At 37.1% G+C, this 27,257-nt stretch overlaps 1 protein-coding gene and 1 long non-coding RNA gene across 3 annotated transcripts in view; one reads left to right on the top strand and one right to left on the bottom strand.

Annotated features, from left to right (window-relative positions):
- LOC130149098 (uncharacterized) overlaps positions 1-20,923 on the top strand; it is a 31,015-nt gene extending 10,092 nt beyond the window's left edge. Inside the window, exon 2 of the long non-coding RNA XR_008821793.1 lies at positions 20,066-20,923. This is a non-coding gene — a long non-coding RNA (uncharacterized LOC130149098). The remainder of the gene's footprint in view (positions 1-20,065) is intronic.
- On the bottom strand, positions 9,937-27,032 carry ERCC4 (ERCC excision repair 4, endonuclease catalytic subunit). Of its 2 annotated transcripts, XM_056338384.1 has the most exons (11): positions 26,796-27,032; positions 25,635-25,815; positions 22,536-22,731; positions 21,036-21,243; positions 19,773-19,953; positions 19,314-19,442; positions 18,647-18,757; positions 16,875-17,466; positions 14,945-15,037; positions 14,123-14,235; positions 9,937-13,051 (listed from the first exon to the last, which is right to left on the bottom strand). In XM_056338384.1, exons 1-11 carry the CDS (start codon positions 27,012-27,014, stop codon positions 12,318-12,320), a joined length of 2,757 nt encoding a protein of 918 aa, XP_056194359.1. In that variant the 5' UTR covers positions 27,015-27,032; the 3' UTR covers positions 9,937-12,317. The 2 variants fall into 2 exon arrangements, with proteins under 2 accessions (XP_056194359.1, XP_056194360.1); XM_056338385.1 differs by lacking the exon at positions 9,937-13,051 and having other exon boundaries at positions 14,131-14,266.
- Between the last annotated feature and the right edge of the window lie 225 nt (positions 27,033-27,257).

Below are 27,257 nucleotides of genomic sequence, written 5' to 3'. Positions count from 1 at the left end.
AGATCCCAGATGGAAAAAAATATTTTATAAACATCACTAATGAAATACTCTCTGATTGTGGCATTTGGAAAGCTGTAAAGTTCCCATTTGATTCACTTGCTGCTGCCATCATTCAGCATGCACATAGTGGAAGCATAAATACAATATTATAAATTGGCAAGTAGTGTTTGATTTATTTATCTGCAGATGCTTTCTGTGTGAACCAAGACTTAAGTTGACTAAGTCATTAATCAATTTGGTATGCTTAAAATATAAGCACTTCATACCCAACTGAAAAATTAATTAGCATAAATAGTTAAGGAAGCAGTGATTTGTGTTCATATTTAACTGGTATATGCTACCAGATGAAATCTGCCTGACAAGTGGTAAAAAGTCTTTGGTGGGATGTTTGTATTCTTCACTGGGTGAATTTCAACTTTTAAAATGTAGTTTTGACAGAATGGCATGTGGGAGTTATTTAGAAAAGTTACGTTTTTCTTTGTTTCTTCTTAGCTCCAAAGCAAGGCCCCTTCAAGGAGGGATACTGGTTTTCTCTACATACAAAGTTGAGAAAAATTCAGGGTGAATTATTCAAGATATTGGTTAGGGATAAACCAGCATATTATGAGAAGCTTTTTTGTAAAGACTGTTGTCATGTATTGATTATGGTTATTATTTAATAAAAGCATGTTTAAAGACTTGAGTTTTCAAAGCCTAGAAGTTACTACCTCTGTCATTGTATGCCTCAGTGGCATGTAAATCCATTTAAACAAACAGAAAAGGATAATCCTTTCTATAAAGAAAGTAGAACAGCATTTACCAATATGTAAATAGGCACTAATAAAAACAATGAATATTTAAAATTTCTGAAAAAATGCACTGTAAAAAGTTCTGATTTGAAGAAAGAGATACATTACATTACATGCCATAATTATTTAAAATAATGCATACAGAGTCCTCAATTTTTTTGGTTTTGTTTTTGCCAACTAGCATAACAATGTCATGTAGCAGAGGCAGGTGATTGTATGCTTTACAGTGTTACAAAAATTGCAGTTAGGAAGAGGTGCAAGCTGTACACGTCTGCTACATGATCTTGTTTAAAGAGATTCAGGATGAAAAATAGAGTTATGAAAGTGCTGATTGTGACTTTATAATCAATGTACATATGAATAGCCATGCTGCAGAGGACCAGAGATCTGACTTGCCTGGTACTATTTCTCTGACAATGAACAACAAAATTGGATACATAGGGAAGACTATATGATGTATTCCCAGGCTCCACCAGTTTGTATCTTACGGACTTTCTGAACCGTATGTGGTGTGGAGATATGGACAAGTAGTGTACAGTGATGTGAACTATTCATTATCAAATATTGAGGAAAAGAAGCCGGTGTTCTCTTGGAGATTGTGCAGGCCCATATTAAGAATTTAGACCTCTTTGGCATAATGCATAAATTTAGCATAAATTGGGAACTAAGATGGATTTGTAATTATAAAAATGGGGTTAGTCTCAACGAGCAAGTAGTCTGATATATGAGTATAATGCAGAGGGATACTACGTGTTACATGGATACAGTGAGTCGCAGCTACATATACTACGTTTGGAAGTGATTCAGATATTTGAATGCTATTCTAATAAAAATGAATTAATCTTTGGTATCTATGGGAAATCCTTCAGTGTTAGCAACAATTTTGTGCTCTCCTCATGTTAATAGATAGCTTGAAAGGCAGAGCAGATGTTAATAAGCACAGTTACAGATATATTTAACCTTTACAAGCAATAAAAAGGCCTGCAAATACTAATTCTTCTTAGGGCCATTACTCTTTACAATGCACTCATAAAATGAAATAGAGCTAGAATCTAAGATGCTACTTTGTAAATAATTGAATATCTAATTTAGTGTTTATTTTATTTGCTAATAATCTTGTTTACTGGCATTTGGATTTATTTTCTTGTCCCGCTCCTCCCCTTTTTTTTAACAGTTAGAATAGTCTGGTGTATGAATTATTTTCCTGCATTAGAAGAAATGAAATTAGAAGAAACTCCTACAAAGGTACATTATAAGAAATGCTAAATAATTAGTAATAGATAGCTAGTGCAGTAAGCGTAGGTTTTTACATATTCTCAAATGCAAAGAGGTAAAGCAAAAGTGTTAATATAGCAAGAAGGGGGACAGGAGACAGGTCTCCTGCTGAAAAGACTCTCTTCTCTCCTTCTCTTTCTTGGCTTGCATAACCATTTCTTCCCCACAGTTTCCCCTCTTCCTGGCTAAAGTTGATTAAAGAGTTATCATTTCTATTCCGATGTATTTTGTACAGTACTTATAAGACACCTAGATCCTCCTTTTGGCATCTACACATATATGAACCCCACCACCACCCCCCCATATAGCTGCTAATTTGAGCTTCCAAATTGAAGGGTTGGATGCTCAGTTAAGATGCAATTGGTTGAAAATGTGGCATTATGGACTAAAGTCCCTGTGGCAGATTTGAAAGTTAAGCTTATGATGAAATAAGACCTTTCAAAATCGAAGTTATGGCTGCATTCTCTTTTCCTCTCTAGGCCAAACGTGTTCATAATCCTTTCTACTTATTCGTTATGTCTTAACACACAGTAACAAATTAAGTACATATGAGCCTTTTAGGTAAATAAAAACAGTTCAGAACTGATTTGGCCCTGATTCTGGTTTGGAATCTTCTGGTTTAAGCAGTGTTAACCCTAAGAATAAGGGTCAAGCTAATTACAGTTGCTTAGAAATCCATATTTTCTAGGTCTGAGCTGGGTCCTGTCTGCCAGCCTGGATGTCTCTGTAGTATTTGAAACTCACTCTTTGAACAAGGACTTGAACTGGGAAAGTCTAGCAGCAAAACAGTGACTTGGTTCTTGACTCAATGCTACCACTTAATCCCCAGCTTTCCTCTCCACAGGGTGGTTAGGGACAACCGAGAAGGTAAGATGAAACTGCCTTCTAGAAAGGTTTTATTGGTGATACAGTGCCATAGGATAGTGTCATATTGGGTCCCAAAGCTGTACTGGAGGCGGCAGAACATTTCTCCACGTGGCTGAGAGTGGTTTAGGGTGAATCAGTGCATCAGTCCTGGGAATCAAGAGAAACTTCAGTGTATGCTACTACTGAAATTAACAATTTCAGTAACAAATGGTAACAAGTAACATCTCAGAAGTCAAAAAGCCTATGGAGGGATACAAAAGATAAGGCTTTTAAGGTATAAACTGATCTATGAGTCAGTGGCTAGTTTCAGTTTCACACTTCATAGACTTGCTTGTCAGCTTGGGCATATCACTTTGCCTTTAGTTTTTCTGGCTCCCTGTTTGTGAGATAAAATAAATACATCACCAAGTGCATGACAGAATTAAGCTCTTCAATTTGTCATCTATCAAACAAGCACAATACTCTCCTCATAGGGTCTGTTTGGTCTTTGACTAGAGGTTGTATTCTTTCAACAATGGTGGGTCAAGTTACATGAGTTCCACTTACATCCATAGTCATTAAAAAAAGACAGTCACTCTATTAATATAAGAAATCACTGTGAGCAAGCCTACCTCATTGCCATGCAGCAGTTTATACATAACTCTAAACTTGGTATGCTACTTTTTACCTCATCTATTTGTTAGCACACAGACCAGGACATAGAGGAGCCATGTATACTTCTGATACATTAGAAGAAACAAAGCAAAATATAATGGGGAAAAAAACAGAAGGGAATTTTTTATTATTATTATCAAGCCTTTATAACTTGTTACAGCTAAAGAAATAAAAAAGTTGAAAAATTAATTACTATACCTGTTATGTCTTTTTAAAATCTTTTTTTCCTGAGATAAAATTTGTAGTTAAGTTCCTAGTTTAAACTGTTGTTATTCAAGGTAAATAAGACCTGTACGATATCTTGGAAAAAATCTGATGGTAGTCTTCCCTAATTGACTGAGAGTACCTGAAAGCTTTTCTTTTTTCCATGCTATTTTTCCCTTTTTTTTCCTTTTTTTTTTTTTTTCATGGAAGGAACTTCATCTCTGATCTGGTTAGAATCCTTGATCTGGTTTTAGGTTTTGAAATTGTAACAGATTTTACATTTCTTAAACAAACACTCCAAAACCTCACTTACATACCGAATATTTCATTCTTGAAATATTGTACCAATTGTAAAATTGCATTTATGTGAAAGTTGTTCACCTTCAAACATTGAAACCATTTAAAAAACCAAACAATCAAAAAAAAAAACACCATTCAGAGGTGAAGAGATGGCTCTGACTTGCAGAAACAATCCAGCTGACTGTTCTGGGAATGATCTTCAGAATTACCTCATTATTTATTCTTGGTGCAGTCCACCAATTAAACAATTTTATATATAGAAACAGGGATGGGCTTAGCTTACTTTTTCAGGGTCATTTTCAGAGACAGGGACACTGAAGATACGCAGGCTCATATTACCCAACATAGCAGGTACTCTGTGTGTATATGCATGTGCAAATGCATATGTGTAGTGCTATACGCTGTTGGCAAAGTTGGTAATGAGTGAAGGAAGGTCAGAGATTCCTGGTGGCTTATCAGCTGAAGTTCCTCTGTTTGGGTAATAAAGCATGTGTTACTCAAGCCACTAGAAATATGTCAGGGATCCCTAAGAAGCTGATGGGGCTGAGAAAGAAAGATAATCCTGCTACATTTTAATCAGTAATACTTTGTGGAAAAAATGCAGGTGACTTAGTATGTGATCATTCAAACCTTCTGTCAAGTAAATATTAACGTGAAAATCTCGATTATGACTTCTGTCAGCTAGTGATGTGCAGTATAATGCTAACATTTAAGAAAACCCTAATCTGTAATAGTTACATGAAGTATACAGATTTATTGCTGCAATTCAAGCCTCGGTTGAGACATCTTCACTATCTGTATAGATACGGATCTGTATACATCTGTATGGATAGTACCTCATGCACCAACATTTGCAAAAGTTCATGCGTATTTTTTTGGTGTGGGCAGGACTGCCTTCTTGAAGGATCTCTAGATTTTTGCTGTTGTAGTATAGCTGAGGGTGATCTGAACGTTTACATACTGGCCATCTCTGTGTTAGGAGTGTCTCGTCTTCAGCTAGCTGTCATAATGCTTTCAGACTGCAAGCATTATAAATATAGTATGACATCCTGTAAGTTATAGAACAGGTGGATTGATACCCTTCAGAATGCATCTGTAACAAATGGAACAAGCAGATCACAAACTTTATCAGTTACAGTAATGTAATAGATTAAAACAAATATATACTTATTTTTAAAGACCATAGTTCTTTCCGACACTTACCATTCACAGATTTTAAAGGTGAAGCAGGAACAAAGCATATCTTGACAATGGGAAGAGCTAGGTAGGGGGATTTGATTGAAGAAAATTCAGACGGAAGTCAGAGACATGGCATTAATATTTTTGCTGTAGATCTCTCAAGTCCTAATATAAATGATTATGCACAGATACGAGTTTTTGCAGGCTCTGAAAACTTGTCATTTATATTTCTGCAGCGTGTTACAAGGGCCATGAATTACAAAGGCCACAAGACAGTTTGCAACTTCTGCTCTCTATGCATAAGATTCCAAGAATTGTTACACATAAAAAATGCTTTGATAGTTTTCCAGGACTGAGAATAATTTATAAAATCAACTGATTATAATGTTATTGTATCTATATTTGGCCTCGTTCTAATCTGTTTAAAAGAAAAATATCCAAGACAAAACCAAGAATTACATGTTGCAAGAACTGCCAACCTGGTGCTTTCTGTTTTATCTACATGTCAGTTTTCCAAGTGTGATTGTGCCTCAAGTCTGAGACCAAGATGAAAATGAGGTTCAATACATTTTTTCACATAAGCCCCTGGATATTAAGTACTGGGGAAGGCTCCAGTGCAGCCCGTCTTGCAAAGAACTCTGTTGTGCTCAACAGACATCGCAAATTGTAGCAACACTTAAGCAGCATTCTTGAAGGCAAATAAATGGACAAGAATACAGACAGACATCCTTAGGATAAGAGAAGCAAAAAAGATAGCATAAGAAATTAGAAAATTCCAGAGGAAAAATAGAAGAAAGGTAAAAGTTGAATGGAGAATCTGAGAATAATCAACCAGCATCATGAGAGAGAAGTTACAAACTGTAGGATTAAGCCAGTCTTAAATGCTTCTGTGGGTACAGGACACACAGACCTCCGGTGCAGCTGCACAGTCCTGGTGCCCCTGGGCTCTGTGACATTCCGTTCACTCAAGAGTGTGTTCAGAAGACAGATGACAATGTGTGTGTCCCACTGCATACGCTAATGGGGACTGAGTAGCTCTGTGCAAATAACTCAGAACTATGCCGCCTATTTTTAAGGGGGGGCTGAAATGCAGCCATATCAAGTTTAGGCATTATGTGTCAATGTCACTGGGCCATCTCTTGGGCTTTGAGTCACCCGAGACATAGTTTTGAATGTTAGTGTGTTTCTGTGGACAACAGGCAACAGTCACCAAAGAAAGGTAAACCAGAGATATTTCACTGAATCTACAGATGGCAATTTGTTTCTCTTCTTGCTAATCCTATTATGAAATATTACACTATATACTTGCAAGCTTTCAGAGTTAAGGCTGATGGAATTTGAATTAATTTGAACAATAGTTATTGAAAAGAAGCTGGAGCAGTAGGGAATGGTGACTTAAAAATAAAACTTTTATAAATATATAATACATACGGGATAGATTTAGTAGTGATTTTGAAAATTCTACACTCAAAAATTATAAATTTACTCCCTGGCATTCTTGAAAATGCTCCTGTAAGGTCCTTGCATAAAATCCTTTAAACCCAGCTGTGGTTGCTAGCTTAGTAGTTTCTGAAACTGGGTTTAGTCATCTTTGGACCTTACGTGTGGTTTTGCTTTGAGTCTCCATAAAAAGACTATTTCTTGTGTACAGCTGAACAAACTTATGTGAGCGAAGTAGCCACTAAAAAAAGTTACAAAATTTTTATTGGCCATCTGACCACTGTCTTTTCATAAACAAAAGGACTGAGAATGAGAGTGGTCTAAGTGCCATTCTGAGAGCTGAGGAAGTCAAGAACAAGATTGCATTGATGAATAACAATTCCAGTTTGGAAACAATGTCAGTTGTTTAGTAACTACCGTCTATTGCTCTTTGACAGCAGGTGTTAAAAGTTGAATGAAAAAAGGAGTAAGGCTGAGTGACAGAGGACCCTACAAACGAAATGTTTTGTAAGACCTCTGGAAGCTCTTGCCAATAGAACTATGGTAAAATGCAAGATAATAAAATGGTACCCATTTAACTGCAATTTAATATTCCTAGGAGGACCACTTTATAGCAGTTGTGGATAAGGATAATTTTGCTATGCTCTAAAAAAAAAAAAAAAAAAATCACACTAAAATTAGTACATAAGCAGGCCCATTATTATAGCAACATCTTCTGTTCACACAACAAATCACCGGAGCGGTGTAGTAGCCCTGGTTACCCTTACTAAGTTCAGTAAGACTAAAGAATTCATTGCTTAGCTAAGTATTGGCTAGCCAAGCTACTGAACATTTATTTCTTCCCTGTTTTCAAGACTGCATGGCTGAGAATATTGCATCCTTTTAATTTATTGCGGGGAAGCCTGTAAAATACAGAAAAAAACCTCAAGTATAAAAATGGCCAGCCTATTTGGATTCAAAAGTCTGGGAGATGGACCCTTAACATTTTGTACTCAAAACAAAAAAATGGCATTGAAGCTTTAAAACATGTAAATATTTCCTTGTACAACCTTATCCAAACATGTAGTCAGTCATGTACATTCTCTCTGTCTATGGCCTTTTACAATGGAGTAATTCTGCCCACCCCCAAACCTACTAGATGATTCCAAGAATAAAATACAAGGGAAGATAACACTGCTAAAGTGTTTGTTTCCTACAGGATCCTCTTAGTTCCCTCTTATTTAAAATACCAGGTTTTCTGAGCCTTTAAATATATATATATATAAATGTTAGCTTCTTTCCACGTAACTTGATGCAGCTAAGTGTTTTTGTTCAGTCATTATGACACTGGTTCCCTTAAACAGCGTTAAGAGAAGCTACAGCTAAGAAATGAACAATTTCAAACATTAGTGTTTCATCAATTGAAGCCAAAGAGAGGACAGTAGCTCTGAATTACCTCTCAACTGCATTCTGGGTCAGATTTCAGAGTGACTGTCTGACCCGATCTTTAGTGGCTAGCGGGGGGGGCAAGAAGGTTAAAAGGCACTCTTTCTATTATCAAATACTTACGAGTCTTTGCTATTATTCTTCAGCACATGAATCATGCAGCCCTTCAAATTCATACACGTTAGAACTTGAATATTGATTTAGAAATAGACAGTCAAAAGCAACGCCAGCTTACAAGAGAGGTACCCAACAATTACACAGTGCTGGCCTCACCAAACTTGCTGTTATCACAGTGAAGTAATTTTAAAGTGATAAACATAAGAAAGAGTCTTGGTTTTAACTCTTCCCCCTCATCTTATAGACAAGGGATGTTACTTCTCATGGTTTAAAGCTGAATTTAGAATCAACTGGAAATTAAAAAAAAAAGAATACAAGCAAAAAATACTACTGTCAAATACATGTATTAGTTATGTCTTATTTTTTTACTAGGTTGCCAGGTGGAACAGGATATTAGGAATATTATTTGAGAGGAAGTTTTGGAAAGGATGACTATTAAAAAAACCCTGAAAACTTCGGGGAAAAAAAAGTGTACGCTACTGCCAATTAAGAAATATTAGCACATCTATTGCCAGAGTGTATTTTCAATGCAAGAAGATAGCTCACATTAAGTAGGTATTAAGGCCTTCCTATGAAAAACATAAAAGTGTTTAATGCTTAGATGGAGTTGATTCTTCACATATCTAAAATTCTTGCTATTATGTCAAGAAAGAGTGAACACATGAAAAAAGTTACAAATTCTGGAGCAATAGTTTCTGAACTGTTTGGTTTATGACCCTACTTGCATTTCTTAAAACCGCATTTTGTGGAAAACAGATCAACTGAATATTAATCTAATTTAGGCTATCTTTGACTAAGAGCTAAGGAGAACTTTATCCCAAAATAGTCCTTATAAAAGGACTCTAAACCTTGCTAGCACCCAGCTTACGAAGCCTGGAATAAAAATTGTCAATTTGTAAGCCCACACATGACAAGTTTCTTTAACAACCCTCAGTTACATTTCTTTATGCTGTTTGGCACCATAAATAATGTATTTATTTAATAACTAGGTTTTGGCAAATGTTTGCTATACAGTCACATAATTGGAATTCTGGATGACTAAAGAAAGCTTTAGACACAAATGTTTTTTATTTTTAAAAATGAAGTTATTTGTGGTTATACTGTCACTCTGCAAATGAGAAGGCCTCACAATACAACAACCTTCACATGTAAACTTGTACTTTTTAAGAGCTTTTTTTTTTTTTTTTTTTTAACAGTATAGCAGCATATTTTATAAGCAGCGTGGATTTCTGGTCAACTGGTTTACATCTAAATTTTGCAAGCACAAATCTGGAAATGATCTATATAGCTGGCACTAGAAAAGCCCCGTTTTGTGTGTTCATGCAGAAAAAGTAATTTTGAAGGTAAAGCTTGTTTTGGTTAGGGACTGCACATAGACAACACGGCAAGCAAAATGACTCCTTTGCAACTGCAGCTAGACATCACTGCTAGCAGTAATAGTATCCAGATAACTACAACAATCTATCCTGTGCAAAATTTATTTGATAACATAAGCTGTATTTGCTCCTAAGAGATTTTGGTTTTATTGTTATTCTAGAAGAAACTTTATGCAATAAAAGCCTAGGAGAAACTGCAGAAACAACTCACTGACTTCCCAATAGCATATAAAACCCCACTGGTTTCACACATTCAGTGACCTTGAAACATGTAGTCTTGGTTTGCATGTTTGAAAGAATCTGAGACACTCTGCAGGCATGATCTTGTTTTTTCGTTTGTAATAAAGCACAAACTTAAAATATCAAGCAATAACAAGATACACAGAATTTCAGTACTGTTGATGAATACCACAAGGCCAGGGAATGCATAGTAACGATTTTCATCATTCACCCAAACATTTTGTAGCATCCACGTAACTCTTTAGCTTGGTTATTTCACAGTTAAGTGGTTTCAGGAAACAAGACCTCTCCCACTTTTGTTCACAATTTGTACCTACTGTCTGGGAAAGACACACCACTAACTTGTAACAGTAAAATGCCAGATCACAAATAAGCAATAATAAGGTACAACAATATTACTTGTGGTTGTTTCAAAGAAAAAGCTAAACCTTGCACTGCAAAAAACCTGAAGCAAAAATAAGTGTCTTGCAGAAATTCCACACATATAAACAAAAGACAATCTAAATAGTTAGCAGATTTAATTTAATTGCTTTCTGTGACCTTGATCTAGCACACAACACAAAGCTACAACTTAATAACCTCATAATATACCCTTCATTTTCACCTTATACAAATTAAGCAAAAAAAACCCCAAAATACCACTGACAAAGCTGAGATGCAGTATATCTGAAAAAAAACCCAAATCCAGAGTTCATGTAACATCTTAATGATGCAAATGCGCAAACAGTAAGTCTTCAAAAGTTGTTCAGCAATTTTTTGAATCAGGCTCTACAGGCCATGCATTCAGGACAGTTATGTTCTTACTCTGATTTTCTGTTCTCTTACCACCACTTCATAGGCATTCTCAACCCTGACCATTTCTGACCTTACTGCTTTGAATAAGCAAAAATCTCATAGAAAGACTTTTTATATTAAATGAAATAAATTAGAATATAGGGCAACAGGAACCCTAAGATCTGGATTATAAACCACACACTAAAAATAAAAATGTTCTGATACCAATACAGCCAAATGAGAAAAAATACAATTAACAAATTATGGATGTATTTAATACTGAAATTTGCATCTGCAGAAAAATGTCCACTTTGGAAATCTGTCACAGCTCAGTTGCAGACTATAAGTTAACAAATTCATAATTCACACTTAAAACACACAGTAAATATTAAATCTGAAAGTGCACAGTACGGTTTTTACTGAACCTGAATACAGAAAAATCCGCATTTTCTCCTTTAACAATGGAGATTATATTGATCTGTTGTTAGCACTAGAACTGTATCAATACATATGTGCAAGTCATTACAGATAAAAGACTTTTTAAATAGCTAATGTAAACATATCAGTACGTAATGACACAGGACCATCCCTTTTGGCAATGGCACTTTTGTTACATAGTTGTCACATCAAAGTTCAGTGCAGAATACACATTTTTAACAATATACACATACACAAACAATCAAAAGAAGAATGACTTTTCCCTGTTTTATGCTCACAGAATGCTAATAATTTTATCTCCCAGGTGACAATAGCTTTACTGAATTTACTGACAGATGCGCTATTTAAGACATTAAAATGCAAGTGCAATAGGACACAGAAGACTGTATCGGAAACACTGTCAACGCTTTTGGAAAACCTTGCTTTGAAAACTGTTGCACTGTATGAGAGGGAATATGCTCTGGTATATAGCTAGATTTTCTACTTTGAAGTGTGTGAGGGGAAAGAGCTATCAAAACTGATTAGAAAAATAAAAGCCTCTTAAAAGTACAAGTAAGGCACACTGAGATTTATGTTGTATTGTGCCACCACAGAATCTCTATCTGGTCTAGATCAGAGGAATGCACTTTGCAAAATCTAGCAAGACAGAGCTGTACTGATACCGGAATGTCAAAAAACAAAGTATAACTTAAAGTAAGCAAATATCATGTAGACCATACCATACAATTGTAGTTTACTGTGTCAAGGCTTATGGTGATGATCTAAATTCATGACTGAGTCCAAGTCTCCTAAACAAACTTCTGACAAAAGACCGCAATGCGATTCAGATAGCTCCATCACTGTCAATTGAAAATTGGCAGTGTCTAGAGAGCAAGACGTTTAAAAACAGCAAAGTGATATACATCATGAAGCAGGTGACACAGTACATTTCTAGCTTTTTAACAAGACATCATAATTTCCAAAAGAAAACACCTTTACCAGTTAGTCTTAGCACTTAATTCTTATGAACTTGATTCAGTAAAGAATAAAAATAATTTGCATTTCTCCATTAAAAACATTTTTGATTCCTCATGAAACTTGCCTTCAGTAATAATTAATTCAAATGTTAAAACTGATGGAACAGGATTAGGAAAAAACCAGCTGGTTATCTTAGTGGGCATTTATTAAAAATATTTCATGTACTTCGCCAAAGTACTGTGCAAGAAAAGCTTCTCTATGCCCTATGTCAAAATCTCATTAGTCATCTTTTGCTTTTTCCTTTAGATACTGCCTCTCTGTAGGTCAGGTGGATAAAGTCAAAGAGTTGTGTGGCATTGGCCACATTACCCAAAATTCTGGAGAGTTCATCCTTTGACAGTGTCACTAGCTCTGCGATGCTTTTAACATGGTTCATTAAAGCACGGCAGTTTTTTGCATTAATACCTGGCATTTTTAATAGAAAGTCCTGAGGACCGGGGTTATATTTGTCTGACTCGGGAAGAGTTTCAGAATCTGCCGTGACAGCCATTGCCGTTTCTGCATCTGGTTGGGGATGGTTTTGTTTTAACTCTTCAAACAGCTCAGCCGTAGCATGGGGAGAGGGACACCACAGGATACGTAACTTTGGAAAATGGAGCGTAAGAAGGGTTAGTTTAGAAGTAATATCATTACTGGAAATTTCCTGATGTAGAGAGCCTCGTGGAATCAAGGAGAAAGGTTTGTTCGGATCAAATTCAATCAGGAGAATTGGTCGCTTATAGCAACGGGACATAGAAACGCATTGTGCGTACAGCCTTCCATTATTTAAGGAACCAATCAGATCACTGATACTTTTCCGCTCTACACAGGTATCAGGAGTTAAAATATAATCTCCAACCTCCAAAGTAACAGGTTCAATGTCAATACCACGACGATGAATCAGTGACGGAAGCTCGCTACGAAATTCTCGCATATCCACTATTACAGTTTGCTGAACACTCCTCTGTTCCTGTCCACCTAAAGAGCAAAATAAATACAGTTAACCTAATACTTATGACCTCTGACTCTGGTTGCATAGTTTTCCTGTGTGCTGCCAATGCTTCTGTAATGGATGGACTTCACATCTCAAATTATACCTCAAATTCAGCAGTATAATAAATCCAGACTTTATTTAATTTTTCACTGTTACAAAGAAAAATCAGTTGCCAAATTATATACTGTAGTTCATGGAGTATGGTCTGTAGTTTAATAGAACTACCAGGCTACCTGCTATAAGCTTTGTGTAGATGAAAATTATTGAACGCATCAGGAAAATCTTTTAAGAAGTTGCCTGCAAAACCAGATAATGAAGCTGATCCTTTTTATTTCCAGCTGTTCCCCACAGAAATACAGCATTTTATTGTAGGAGTTACACTTTAGCCTCTATAGATCTGTAGAAGGACACATGAAGCGACTGCAGCATCAAGGCCACAAAAGATGTAATAGCAAAGATTAGAGAACATACGGTAAAAGAGAACTGGATTGCAAAAATGACAGCAAAGAAAAACAGGGGCAAAGCTGTAAAGATGAAGACAAAGCGTATGTGTCAGAAGAAAGGAACAAAAATCAGAAGGTTAGAACTGCATTAAAAGAAAAAAGATGCTTTATTGGAAAGTAGACAAGAAGTCCAGAATGTGCAGTTGTTTGCCCAGGCAATCAGTTTTGCCAAGATCAAAAGAAGTCCCCAACATTTACTAGCTCGAGGACAACACTGCCTTTGACTATTTGCAGACTTCAGTTTTAATGTTTTAATTTCTCTCTGCCTCCTTACAAACAATACTAGACTGTCTCATATTACCAAGAAGCTGCCTAGAAACAATCCAAATGGTATCTGTCTTAATGGTAAAATACTTAATCTGTATTTTCAAAGAAAACAATTCATTGTCACTGCACAGTGAGAGGTAGATGGAGTAAAGGAGATGTTTCTGTACTGTCGGTCAATGTGCAATACATCTGTGACACACAGGCTTTGAACGGGATTTAAATGTAATAGTTATATGGTTTTTTTCAAAGCTTAGAGCTGCAAGCCTAACCTCAGGAACTGCTCACCTGCTTTGCGTGTGTCAGTTGAAACAGAGGCAGATTTAGCATCTCTTACTAGGTCTAAGTTCGTTTCATCTCTTCCTTCTCTTTCTTCAGGAATAACCATGCTGGCCTTCTCTCTAAGGAATCACAAAGAAACACACACTAAAACTGCAATTATAAAAGAAAAATAGACCAAAATACTTTAATACCCTTCATCCAGATGTAAAATTATATATTGTTTAATACTAATTGCAAACCTGATCAGAAATGCAATTTACTAGGTTCTCCAGATCGTTGGGCTAGATGCTTGTTTTTATTTTCAATTGTTAGCACTTTTTAGCATCTGATTTATCTTTAGAACTTTTCAGGGCACATGAAACAAAGGAACTAAAGACCAGTAACAGCAGTATAACCTGGTGAAAAGACATTGCCAGTAAACACACTGTCTTACACAGTATAAAAAACCAATTGTTTTGTTCCCCAAAACAACTTAAGTCATAAAAGCCTTAGAAACATCTTACAGGAAATGTCACCTGCAGATAACACATTTACAAAATGGATTTCATAAATAGTTAGGGAAAAATAGAAGTGGTGCTGTTTAGGGTTTGAAATCTATTACTTTTAAAAATCCTAAAACTAATAAATAAAATATTAGGTGCTTTGAAAAGGAAGGTTTTGACTTTTCGCTGATTCTTAATGGAAAAGTTTTCTTAACATCTGAAAAGCAACTGAATTAAATGTTTATTTAAAGCCTTCACACAGGTAAGATATTCACTCTATTTAAAATGTAAGCATATAAAGGAATTACATTAAACGATAATAAAGGTAGTGAACTAATTTTGTTACCGGATAAGTTTTTCGAAGGCCTCCTTTTCTTTCCTCAGAGCTGTGAGATAGCGCTGTTCTTCTGTTGAGCCCCCATATATGAGGAAATATACTCTGTAGGTTGGGGGGAGGGCAGAGGTTACAAAGACATCACACATAATATTAAAAGTTAAACACACCCACAAGTGACATTTAAGATTAGTAGCACTAAGTGCCTGACAAGGTAGTATTTGCCTTAAGAAAAGGCACGTGAAAGAACCCTATTTTTTCTGTAAAGATACTCCAAATTTGTAAAGATACTCCAAAATCAGCAACAATAATTCTTATATCCAGCATTCCCTCTTTTCTTGGGGCAGAGAACACTTACTGGAATTTGAGGATTTGACCAGAGTGGACTCAGAGTGCAGTCAGCCGTTCAGTAAAGACACAAAGCAAGTATAATAGAGAAGTTGACTTTCTTACTGTTTTTAAAGTCTTCCCAGTATAATATATATAACAAACCAAAAAATCTGCAACACCATCTAAGAATTAAAAATTACATATTTGTACAAGGAAATTGTAGGTTCTACAAAGAACAAGCTGTCATTTATCTCACAGACATAAACACACAGATTAAATTTTATTCTGCAAATAGGGATTTATATGGAACATATAAGAATTAATAATTACCTTAAGGGGTTAATTGCCTATAGCTATTTAGCACAATAATTTTTTTCTCCCCCCCCTCTCCCCCAATATCTTTTAATTGAGGTACATTGAGAGATTGATGGGATTATTCCTATTACTTTTTTCATGTGATGCATCTCCTAACTCCTACTTCCATGACTGCATCTGATATTTCTGCTATGAAGTATAGGAACAGGATGCTGGAGTTAGATACAACACATGCTGATTAGGCAATTAAAAATAAATTGGACAACCCATTAACAATCCTCACGCAATATACTTTATGAGTTCTGGCATTTATACCTGCACTAGAGAGTCCTTCCCTGGATACTGGGTACAGACCCACTAAATGCTGCCAAACTGATTTCCATTTGCAGTTACACTGCATAAATACAAAGAGTTGACTGGAAAATTACATCTGCTCTGTTTAATTTGTGCAAATAATTTTCATTAGGTGATTAAAATATAAAGTATTATAATTCAAAAGAGAGTAATTTCATATGCCAATAAGTTGTGTTTCAAGCCAAGTGTGTTTATTCTAAGACTTAAGATGCTGTAAGCTATTTTCAGAGAGGTAGAGCTATAACTAGTTCACTGTATTCAGTAAGTGCTATATCAGGCAGCCATACAAGAAAGATAATGCAAAAACCCCATAATATATTAAATTCTAAGTTTTCTATATTAATTAGTCTGTAAAATTTATTCCTAAACGTGAGTTTTGCAGTTTACAGGTGTATCAAATACATATATACACATAGTGGAAATCTTTCTGTCAGCTAACACCAGAACCAAGTAAAACTGCAAATACTTCTCAATTTCTTTATCGCATTTTCCTTTACTTATTTTTCTGCTACAGCTTCTGAATTACTGGTCTTCAGCATGACCAGACATCAGGAAACGTGAAAATTAGTTAAATTCAATGCAGCTTATTGTGTAAAAATCAAACCTATAGAGATGGTTTAAAGTGAAACTACAACACCTCAAAATGGATCCATTGCCACCAAGATCATTTAAGCAGAGGTCTTGTAGAAGATGGAATGAAGTAGTTTGTTGGTTTTTTTTTTAAATTTTATTTTACAGATATGTTTCTGCTGTTAAGGGACTAAATACCTTTGCTGAGAAGCAAAAATTATCTTTTGGTTATGCTTTTGTTTAAAACTAAGAAGAGGGCTAAACAGGAATTAAAAGGTAATGGAGAAAATGAGTAGATGCATGTTCTGCCTCACCCGCTGAAAGTGCACTTTCTTCCTTCAAGACTAAAATTACTCTGACCAAGTCAACTTGCCTCAAAGGCTTCCCAGGCCTGCTTGCCTTGTAGATTTCCAGCTGCCGAACAAAGGTTAGTTCTGCATCATACAACACAACATATCTGGGTTCCACTTCATGCAGTACTCGAGTGAGTGCATGGGGATCACTACAACCCTGCAATGGATGAATAATTGTGAGTGGGTTCTTGAAAATACCGTAGTAACAGTCTGAGGTTAAGTTCACATGGAAATCTTCAGGAATGGTCTCTTCAACACTGCTTTCTTGGCTACTGCTTAATTCTTTGTTATCTTCCACCCCTAAGTCTTCTCTCTTTTCCTCCTCAGTCTTCCCTATCATTTGGATTATAGTCCGGTCTTGCTGTTTCTTGAGTTTATTTTGTTTTGAAGAAGCCGTGAGTTTGACTTTTTTGGCTTGAGGTCCCGTGTCTGGCCTGGCATTTCCTTTGGACTTGAGAGCTTTTCTGTCCTTAATACACACTTCTCCAGCTTTCTCATCCTTTCCAAAGGTTTTGTTATACAGTCTTGTTAAAAAAGCTTCTGCTCCAGCAATAATATACTCCCTGAGCTGTGCACAAGCTCGGTCATCACTGGCACAAATAAGCACTTGCCCTGCAGTCAAGAAACAGTATCACGTTTATCATCTGTTGTGCTGTATTTCTTACCCAGCTACAAGATTTCTCTTGAGCAAATTGTTTTTAATGGTCCTAGAAGCATGCCTGCACCAAATGCCTTTACATTTGGTTGTCACAGTTCCTTTTTGGACTTTCAGGGAGTAAATTGCATGCCATTTTGTACCAAACGAGAATAGAGAAGGTTAGTGGATAGGTTCAGCATTCTTTATTCTTACACCATCTGAAGTAGTAAGGTTTTCATTCTGACCACCTGAGACAAGGCAGACATAGCATGTATTGAAACATACTTGGACAACTATTTTTTTTTTTTTTAAACCCGGAATAAGAGTGAACTTAATTAAAACCATTCTAATTTTCAGACTTTGTCAGTTGGGTGGAAGGTTCTAAAAAAAAAAAAACAAAAACATGTTTCACACAGTATTATTGACATTTGTGGGCCCTGAATAACAATTCTCCCCGAGCTGACTCAGATAAACTCCTACAACACCAGGCGCGAGAGCCAGTTCTTATCCAGAGTCAGAACACTGTGGGTGGGAGAAAAGAGCACTTTTTTACCCTTAATGTTTCCTAAAATAAAACTTGGTGAAATTTAAGGGGGTGAAAGCCCCAAAATAGGAAAGGCAGCAGAGCAGTTAGAGACACACTTGCCTTCTAGTCTCTACCCCATTTAAGTGCATCTGCTGGAGAAGCGAATTTTGAGGTGTATGACAAGAATGTGTAAGATGGAAAGGGCATAAGACAGAAAGTCCTATTTTTCATTTTTCTTTAAACCCAAACATTATACCTTTATTATTATAAATTTCCACATTATTAGTTTCAATGGTTTTGAAACCAAGGTATCATTACAATATTGAAATATAAGTTAAAATATTTTTTCTTAATTATACAGTTTTTTTCCTAAACAGTATTGCTTAGTAACCAATGGCATTTCTCTTTTAGAGCAAAAACTAAACAGGATTTTAAGTAAAACTGAATGGTTTTACAGAGTTTATGTACATATGTACAAAACCTCCTTGTCTTAAGTCCAGAAATCATGAACTTTAAAACTAGCTCTTTAATAAAACTACAGTAAACAGTTAGGCTCCTTCTCTCAAAAGTCAAGTAGAGGTAAAAAATAGCTGTACTGTGAAAACTTACATTATTTAGTATTCTCTCACCTGGACCACCAAGGTCTTCACTGTTCTTATTCTCATTTTCAATCTCTTTTAGGACTTCTCTCAAAGCTTCCCATTTGGGATTACTTTCTAGGACCAATTCCCTCTTCAGCTCTGAAACAAAGTAAGATTGAACATAGCAGCTCTTAAAGCCAAAATATCCTTCAGAACTTTAATGGTTAGATGTCAGTTGCGTGATGGTTGTTGGCAAATACAATATTCAACATCCTACATATGCAACTCGTTATGCTAATGGGTTGGAGATCACTCATATTTTAAAATGGGGTTAAGTGCTTTAATAAAGCAAAAAGTTAAAATATTCACTCATTCTTTAATTCTGGAAGTCCTGAATATACTTTTTTAATGAAAGCAATGGCAGCCTCCTACCTGTTCACGTAAAAAACTTCACGCTAAATACTAATGTAATTCAACAACTCCATAAAAGCTCTTCCAATGACCAGCTGAGCAAACTTAGAAGAACCCCTTACTTCTTCATGACTGTTTTACGTTATGATAAGCTTTCTGAATTAAGATTATGTCTCAACCCAGCTAACAGATTAAGATCTTGAGCTGTGTAAGATCATGTAGGGAGCCACAGTACAAGTAATAATATGTAGAGCGTTTGAAATCGTGTGACACTCTCCAACTTAAAATTAGGAATGATCAGTACCATTTTCCTTCTTTCCATCACTTTTTTCAGAGGCTTTGCCTTTCTGATTCAGTTTCTCATCTGCAATGCGATAAACTCTAGCTCGAGCATTTACAAACATGGAAGTACTGGAGTCAAGAAACAGCCAACCTAAAGGGGAAAAGAAAGCAGTATAGTTTGACATTTGTGAAGTGTATGCGTTTCAACCCGTTGTGGTAAAAAACCCGAATCTATCTGGAATACCTGTGCTACCTGCTTGCTATGCTTAATAGAAGACAGAAATGTGATGCAAATCTCACACTGTTAAGTAACAGCAGATAAGTGGGAAGATGAAAGCATTATCTGTCAATAAAAACCTACGTCCTTATGGCTGGTTATATAAAACCTAATTAGATACCTTCATATGTTTGGGAATGTTAATTAAAGACATCAACATTTCAGTGTTCCATGCATTAACTTGTATGGTTATTCAGTGTTTACCTGAATTCTCACCAAAAGCTTTTTCACTTGCTTTCAGTGACTCTAGAAGATGAAGGAAAGTGACACAATCATACTGAGTTAGATACAGTAGCAAAGTACGTAGTATCTTCAAATCCTGGACCAAAGATTTTGTCTTAGCTCCAAGTTGATGCCACAGAGGATCTAGATAGTGACGTATCATCTAGAAATATAAATTGGAGAGTTCAAATACAAATTACTCTTAGTATACAATGTATTTGTATACTAACACAGAGATAAGAGATAAGAATGGACTTTTTTTTTTTTCTTTACAGGGGTTGTCACTTGTTTCCCAAAGTGATTAAACACTCAATTAAGGATGCGATAGTGAGGTATTTCTTTTGATAACTAATAATTTTTTGCAAAGTTAACATAATATAGATGCTTTTATGTAAAATATTTCAGCAATTAGCAGATGTATATAATTTAATGCCTTCTGTTCATACTTTCCATATAATTATAAAATACTTGTAAAGTAACCCCCCCCTTATTTTACTGGTACTAGCCTGCGCCTTTAGTCTAGTATCCTTTACTTAAAGTAAAAAACATTATGATGTCATTTAATTCTCAAAATAAGATGAGTACCACACAGATATGCAACCTATAGAGCATAAGGAAAAAACCCTCCAAATATTTAAAGTACAGAAGGCCCTACATCAAGATCCAATCACAGGTAACAACAATATTTCAATACAGTGTTTAGGATTTTACTCTACAGAGAGCATGTATGCCAAACATGGCAGAACTGTCAAAAATAACACACAATTAATGAGATATACAGTGATTAAAATATGCACATGCATACATCTGTTGTATATTATGTATTATATACAGTGCTCCTCCCAATAGAGACAACAAAAAATACAAGCAGGAAATTCAAGAGGAAAAAAAGGGGGTAGGTGTGAATAACTGCGTAGTTATCTCTAAAGTATTTTGAGCTAAAATTGCACACATCTTTATCATCATAATACACCAACCGTGAATCAGGATGTTCTTACTGTAGGGACTTTGGAAACAAAGAAAGAACAGTAATACCAATACACCAAAACCCCTACTGGCAACCGTATCATCACCATCACTGATTAACAGAGTTTCTCTCCTTGTACCAGTAATAAACAAGTCATGGGATAATACTCGATTGCTGCTGGTTATTTATTTTACAAATAGTATTTTTGTTTGCATAGTAGACAGTTTGAAGATCTATATCCCTTTAGTTAGATACAGCAGAACAATCTAAATGGTTACCTTGTCAAAAGGTTTACCAATAGCATTTTCTAAAGATAGATCTTCTACTTCAAGAGCTGGATTGTAACGTTTCAGTTCTCTCAGACATGCATTCAAAATGTCCAGGATTGAAGTCTGAATAGCAAGCATAGCAGGCGTCATTGACACATGTATTTCCACCACTTCAGGTTTATGCTTCTCTAAAAATGAGTTCACTGCTATATGAAATCTAAGAGGAAAACAGCTTATTAAGATTTACATGTATTGTCTGCTTGACCTACAACTATTCAGAAGTTCGTATAAACTACAATTACTTTAAACATAAAGAAGTTAATTGCAAAATCAGTTTCTACTGATGTGAAGACTGCAGTCTTAGGAACAGCCTCAGAAAACCATCTAGAAAGTTACTGCACTACATCCTACATCATTATTACACATAACAAATATTAAAGTAAAACCAAAACAAAAAAAAAAATCTAGTCAGGGAGAAACTGGAATGGATTCATAAATCCTTTGGAATCACATGGTTCCACTAGCAGATTCTGTGATGTTCCTAGCTTCTGATCATAAGCAGCAAGTCCTCGTTAACACACTGCCCTTACAGCCAATCCAGCTGTACAGGTATAGATGCTACCTGACTTTTACTAACTGAGCAGACTCAGAAAATGCCGTGTCTGCTGACCCCCAAACTCAACAGGTGTTTCCCTTACTGCATGCTGCATCTCCAGGTCTCTGCATGGTTCAGACGCCAAGGAAGAAAATTTAAGAGAGCTACTCAACCTCTTGTATCCTAGTTACGTCCATTTCTACTTTGTGATACTGAAAGGAAGACTGTTAAAGAGTTTACAATGCAGAGTAACAGTACATTAAGAGAAAGCGAAACACATTCTGGACTAGAGTAACAAACGAGCAGACCTCCTTGGCCCAATGCAAGAGCATTGAATGGGTGATCAGCTAAAGCGCCCAATTCTGTTTGTGGCTCTGCTCCTAAAAGACTTCATGCGTGTCACAAACTTGGCAATCTGGTTTCTATCAATCATCAAGAAATATTCTTCATACACAACATACATGGAAAAGATGATTAAAAAAATACGACATGTAGAAAGAAACCCATGGAGTTTCATCACAGCTGGAAACAAATACCTCCATGAATGGCAGAACTGAGAGCATGTACTTCTGTTACTTCACATCTTAAATAATCTGTTTAATAAGTGAAGTTTTTCTTAAGCTTTTAAGAATGTTACTTTCTGCTGTGATTTCTGTTGGCTAAAAGGACACCTATACCATAAGGTTCAGCCCTTATAGATTTATTTTGGGTCTATTTTAAAAAATACAGAAGTTAAGGGTCTTTAAGACCACTTCTTCTGTCAAAAAAGGAATTAAATTTGTTTGGAAATACAAGAAGAAACACAGATTAGCAGCGTGACTGCATACACCTCATTGTCTTAGGAGCCCATTGTAACACCCTTAATTTTTTTTTTTGTAAGTTTAACTCTCCAATGAAATAAAGAGGTGCCTTACCTTGGCCACAGATAAAGTTTCCTGACAAAAAGATTTCTCATCACTCTTTCCACATGGCAAAAGCCAGTGTTAAATGCAACCGCATTATCTGTAAAAGCTTTAATGAAACCTTGCTTGTTCTTCTGGCGATAAAGTCGTAAGATAAATGCCTCCTGACAGGATTCAATGATTCTGTGCGCTTTGTATACCAAAATGCCTGGCAGAATAAAAGGTTTTCAAGTTACAAAAAAGTAAAGAGGCCCAATTTTGTATAGCTTTTTCCTCAAAACTGTCTTTTAACATTTTTTTCTTAATTAGAGTACAACAGGGATTTAGATATTCTAAAGTGACAGTAGAACAAACTTTCCAGGGTTCGAATCAAGCCATTCCTCAGTTTCAGTGCCACGGAATCCCCAAACAACAGAACTGGGTTCATGATGCATCTTTAGCAAAAAAACCCCAAAACTCACCAAACTAAAACAAACCTTGAGTGGCAGGATATAACTTAGAAAATTCTTTAGTCCTAAGGCAAAATCTGAACTTGAGCCTTTTAAAAGGAGTAAAAGTGAATATAAGACATAACATGCTATTACAACAAAGCAAGTCTGATACATTCAAGATTGTGACATTTGTATTATTTTGTTAGAGAAGTTCTAGAATTACAGAGTTGTCAAGTAAGTTTCATTCGTAACAGTTCATGTATTTACATAATCAAAGAACTTTTGAAAACATTTTGCTTCCCCCTTCTTGTGACACACATTTTCACACTTGAAGATAGAAACCAGCACCAACTGTATGAATACACCTCCAATTTTCTTCATGGCTATGGGTATATTAGGGAAAAAAGATTTATCATGCACATTTTGGTACAGAGAAGTGAAACAGTGGTTTAACTACATTCAAGCATTTGAGGTGCATACTTCTGGGATTTACACTACGCTCAGCCAAGACCTGTTAAAACAAAGGCTTCCTGATGCTTGTGTTAAATAGCGCATTACATTTCTTCAGTCTCCCCCTAGTGAGTCGAGCCCTATGGGGTACTTTTAACTGTTTGCAACTTCCAGTGGAATAATAAATGCCTTTCTGAAATGCAAGCAAAGGACATCAAACATCACAAGTTTTACCTTGTATCTACATAAGCTGACAAACATACAGTGCATTTAATTTCTACAAATACCTTCAACTTGGCACCCAAGCATTGATTTTAATATGCCTTTGCTTTGTCTATAAGAAAAAGACTTCCAAATAACTGCTAGCCATTCATGATCAAGTTATGGAATAATCCACTGAAAGGTATGTTTCTACCTAGATACTTTTACATCTCTCCTATGAAGCAAATTTTTAAAGACATAATAATGATCACACTAATTTCTGAGCATCTTCCAGTTTGTCAAGATGTGACTCAAAGGACATTACAGGAGATACAGAATTTGTGAAGAGATCAGCAAGACTAGGTGTTTATCATAATACTTCCCTACTTTCAGCCAACATATCTCAGCTTATGAAGTGCATCCATACTGCTGTGTAAGCCTTGGTAGAAACACTGTTTACTAAACCAAGTTGCATCAGTTTTACTGTGCTATTAAGTACATAATTTCTATTTGGCCAAAACCACCAGGAATAATAATTCTTTACTGCAGTGATAATTTCTTATCTTCATTTCGCTGAAGTTATGAGTTCATCAGATACTAATTCACAAGTGGTTGTACACTGATTCTATACACAGCATTTATAACGCCTAGAAACAGTTTTGCCATGTTAACTCCTCAAGAAACACTATTACAATTTTTTTGTGGATTTTGTCCTGCAATTTCACACACAGATGTTTCCAGCATGACCAGGTGTTACCCGACTTTTAAAATGAAGCCACAAGTCTATCAAAGTTGCTGTCACGCTGACCTCTAGTGGCAAAGCAAAACCTGGAACAGCTCTGGATCACTATAGGACGGGACTTTTTAAAAATCTTTAGCGTCTTTCTTCTTTTCATCCTGACAAAGTCCAAAGGTGTGTTTTCTTTCTCTGCCCCCTCCTTCTTTGGTAGGGCAGAAAGCAGAAGGAGGAGTCGTCGAGGGTAAGAACAGAAATTAAAATAGCTGCCCAGAAAATGTGTTCCCTTTTTTAAACCTAGAAGTTATAAGAATTGACAAATCTAGCATCCTTTGGGTCTAGCAGAAAACAGTTCAAAATGTTTTACAGATTACAGCTTGTCATACATTGATAAAAAGGAAGGGGATACATCTTTTGAAGCACAAACATTCTTTTAAGCGTTCAATATTCAGTTAGGTTTAGCCATTAAGATGTTGACATTTAGATAACAGTAAAATATTCTTATATCCCTGGCTCTTAGAGATCTATTTTACTAGCTCTCCAGGCTGCAACAAGGTTTCCAGCTTAGAAAAGAACATAAAAACAATGGTGGTTGGGACAGAAGGGGAACAGAACACGAGAGGAAAAAGCTAACCTTAACATCTTTAATGTATAACTTCTACATAAAACCAAAAAGGCCACAAGCTATTCCCAAAATCTTTGCAGTGATAATAACAGTATTACTTCATAATACTGCTATTTAGATAGTGTCCAAGGCATGTCAAGACAAAGATTAGTAAAGTATCACTACTTTTTGAAGGGAAAAGTCTTCAGGAGTAATTTGTTAACACAAAAAATAGGTAGCGTGCATGGCTGACAAAACACGACATCTAAAATCAGTTTTAATCATAGGCCATTTAACCATAGGCCAATGTCCTATAGACCATCTGACACTATTTCACCAAGTGCAATCAACTGTTCTTAGAAAGCCAGTCCGAATTTTATGTTTCTGATGTCAATGTCATGATTTAACTGCTGATTTCTTTTCCAGCCACTAACTGATATCAGAAAGCCACACAAATGCATGATCCAGTATCTAAACGTAACGTGGATGTTTTCAAATTGTATGATTAAATAAGGCAAACAAGTCTGGAGCAAAGAAAACTACATATTTGCTCCTCTTACCTCAGTCTTTGTGTGGAAAAAAAAAAAAGGAATAATTGACAACACCAGTTAGTAGAACTCTTCACATAGAATTAAGCTTTATGTATTTTCAAACAGAACAGTCTTACCTTTATTTCATTAAACTCTTACCAGTAATGAGGTTTGCAGGAATTCTGTCAGTAAGGAAATCTACCACAAGGATTCGACTTGTTGCAAAGATGACTCCTCCTTGTGTGTAAAATTCATATCGAGTATTATTTGTAATTTCATTGGTAACACGCCGAGGAAGATGAACAACTCCATCTGACCTCAGCTGATCAATAAAATACTCCTAAAACCAAAAAGAATAAAACCACAAGACATTACTGGGGGAACTGATAAAATGGATGCAAAACCCCCTTAATTAGACATACTCTGTTAGTTTCAACGAGCCGTCCAAAACAAATTTAAAAGCATGACAGTATAATGTACTACCCAAGAAAGGAGAACTACCACGATTTTTTTTCTTCTTTGGTATACTTTGCTCAGTTTCCAACTCATCCAGGTGATTCACAGATCTGTGTATTTTCAGTAGCAGCTAGACAATACTTAAGCAAATATGAGTAACTGGTACTCAAAAGACTTTACATTTTCTAATGTTTTAATAACTCTTTTTTCAGAGAACAGGCAAATTTAATACTGACTTAAGAGCAGAGAGCTGGGACGACATCATGGGATTCCACTCACCTGCTACCAGAGACAGCTACAACAGGTAGCTCATACACGTCAACCTTAATCTTACAAACTACAGCCGTGATATTCATTCCCCGCGCTCACCACAGAGACCCCCAGCACATCACCTCCCGACGGCCGGGAGTCTCCCTGCTTCCAGGGAAAACAGAACGGCACCTTTTTGTGCAAACAGGGACAAATTCGGTGACAAGTTCCACTCCTTTCCACTACCTGGCTACTGCCAGGTTTCTGACGTTTACAAGTTACGCACAGGAGCTTACTTCACTCGTTATTACTTTCAGGCCGCCATCGCGCCGCGGGAGCTCGGACCGGCACTTGCCACGGAGGCGCCCGGCCCGGCGGGGCCGGCCCCGGCAAGCGCAAAGGCCGGGCCGGGCCGGGCCGCCCCCGCTCCCCAGCACAGCCCCGCTCCCCGCCCCCCCAAGCACAGCCAGGGCCCCCACGCCCCCCAGCACAGCCCCGCCGCTCGGGGAGCCGGCAGCACCCCCGGCCCCGGCCCCTGAGCGGGCCGCGCCCGCCCAAGCGGAGCGGCGGCCGTGCGGGCGAAGGGGCGGGGCGGCCGGCAGGCGCTGCCCTCACCTCCTCGGCAGGGCTGGTGTTGAGCACCAGCACCAGGCTGGCGGGCTCGCAGTAGAGGCGCAGGAAGCGCAGCAGCAAGCGGTCGACGCCGAGCCCGCGGGCACAGACCACCAGCCCGTCCTGGTGGAAGAGGTCCAGGAAGACCTGGTTCTCGTGCTCCAGCAGCGCCGCCATGGCCGCCGGGCCGGGCCGGGCCGCACCGCCCCTGCAGCGGCGCATGCGCGCCGGCCGCCGCGCCCTCCTGCAGCGCCGCTGGGGCCCGCCAGGCCCGGGCCGCCGGCCTCGGGCGCGGGGAGCTTTCCGCCCCCCGAGCGCCCGGTGCTCCAGAGTTCAAATAACACACCCTGTTAGGGCTGTAGCATCTCATCCGGGTGTGACGTGCGGAGAACTGTATCCTCTAGGCCAGGGGTCCTCAAACTACGGCCCACGGGCCGGATACGGCCCCCCAGGGCCCTCAGTCCG

This window comes from Falco biarmicus, chromosome 4 (assembly GCF_023638135.1).
Source record: "Falco biarmicus isolate bFalBia1 chromosome 4, bFalBia1.pri, whole genome shotgun sequence".
NCBI lineage: Eukaryota > Metazoa > Chordata > Aves > Falconiformes > Falconidae > Falco > Falco biarmicus.
This window is presented reverse-complemented; position numbering and strand designations above follow the sequence as displayed.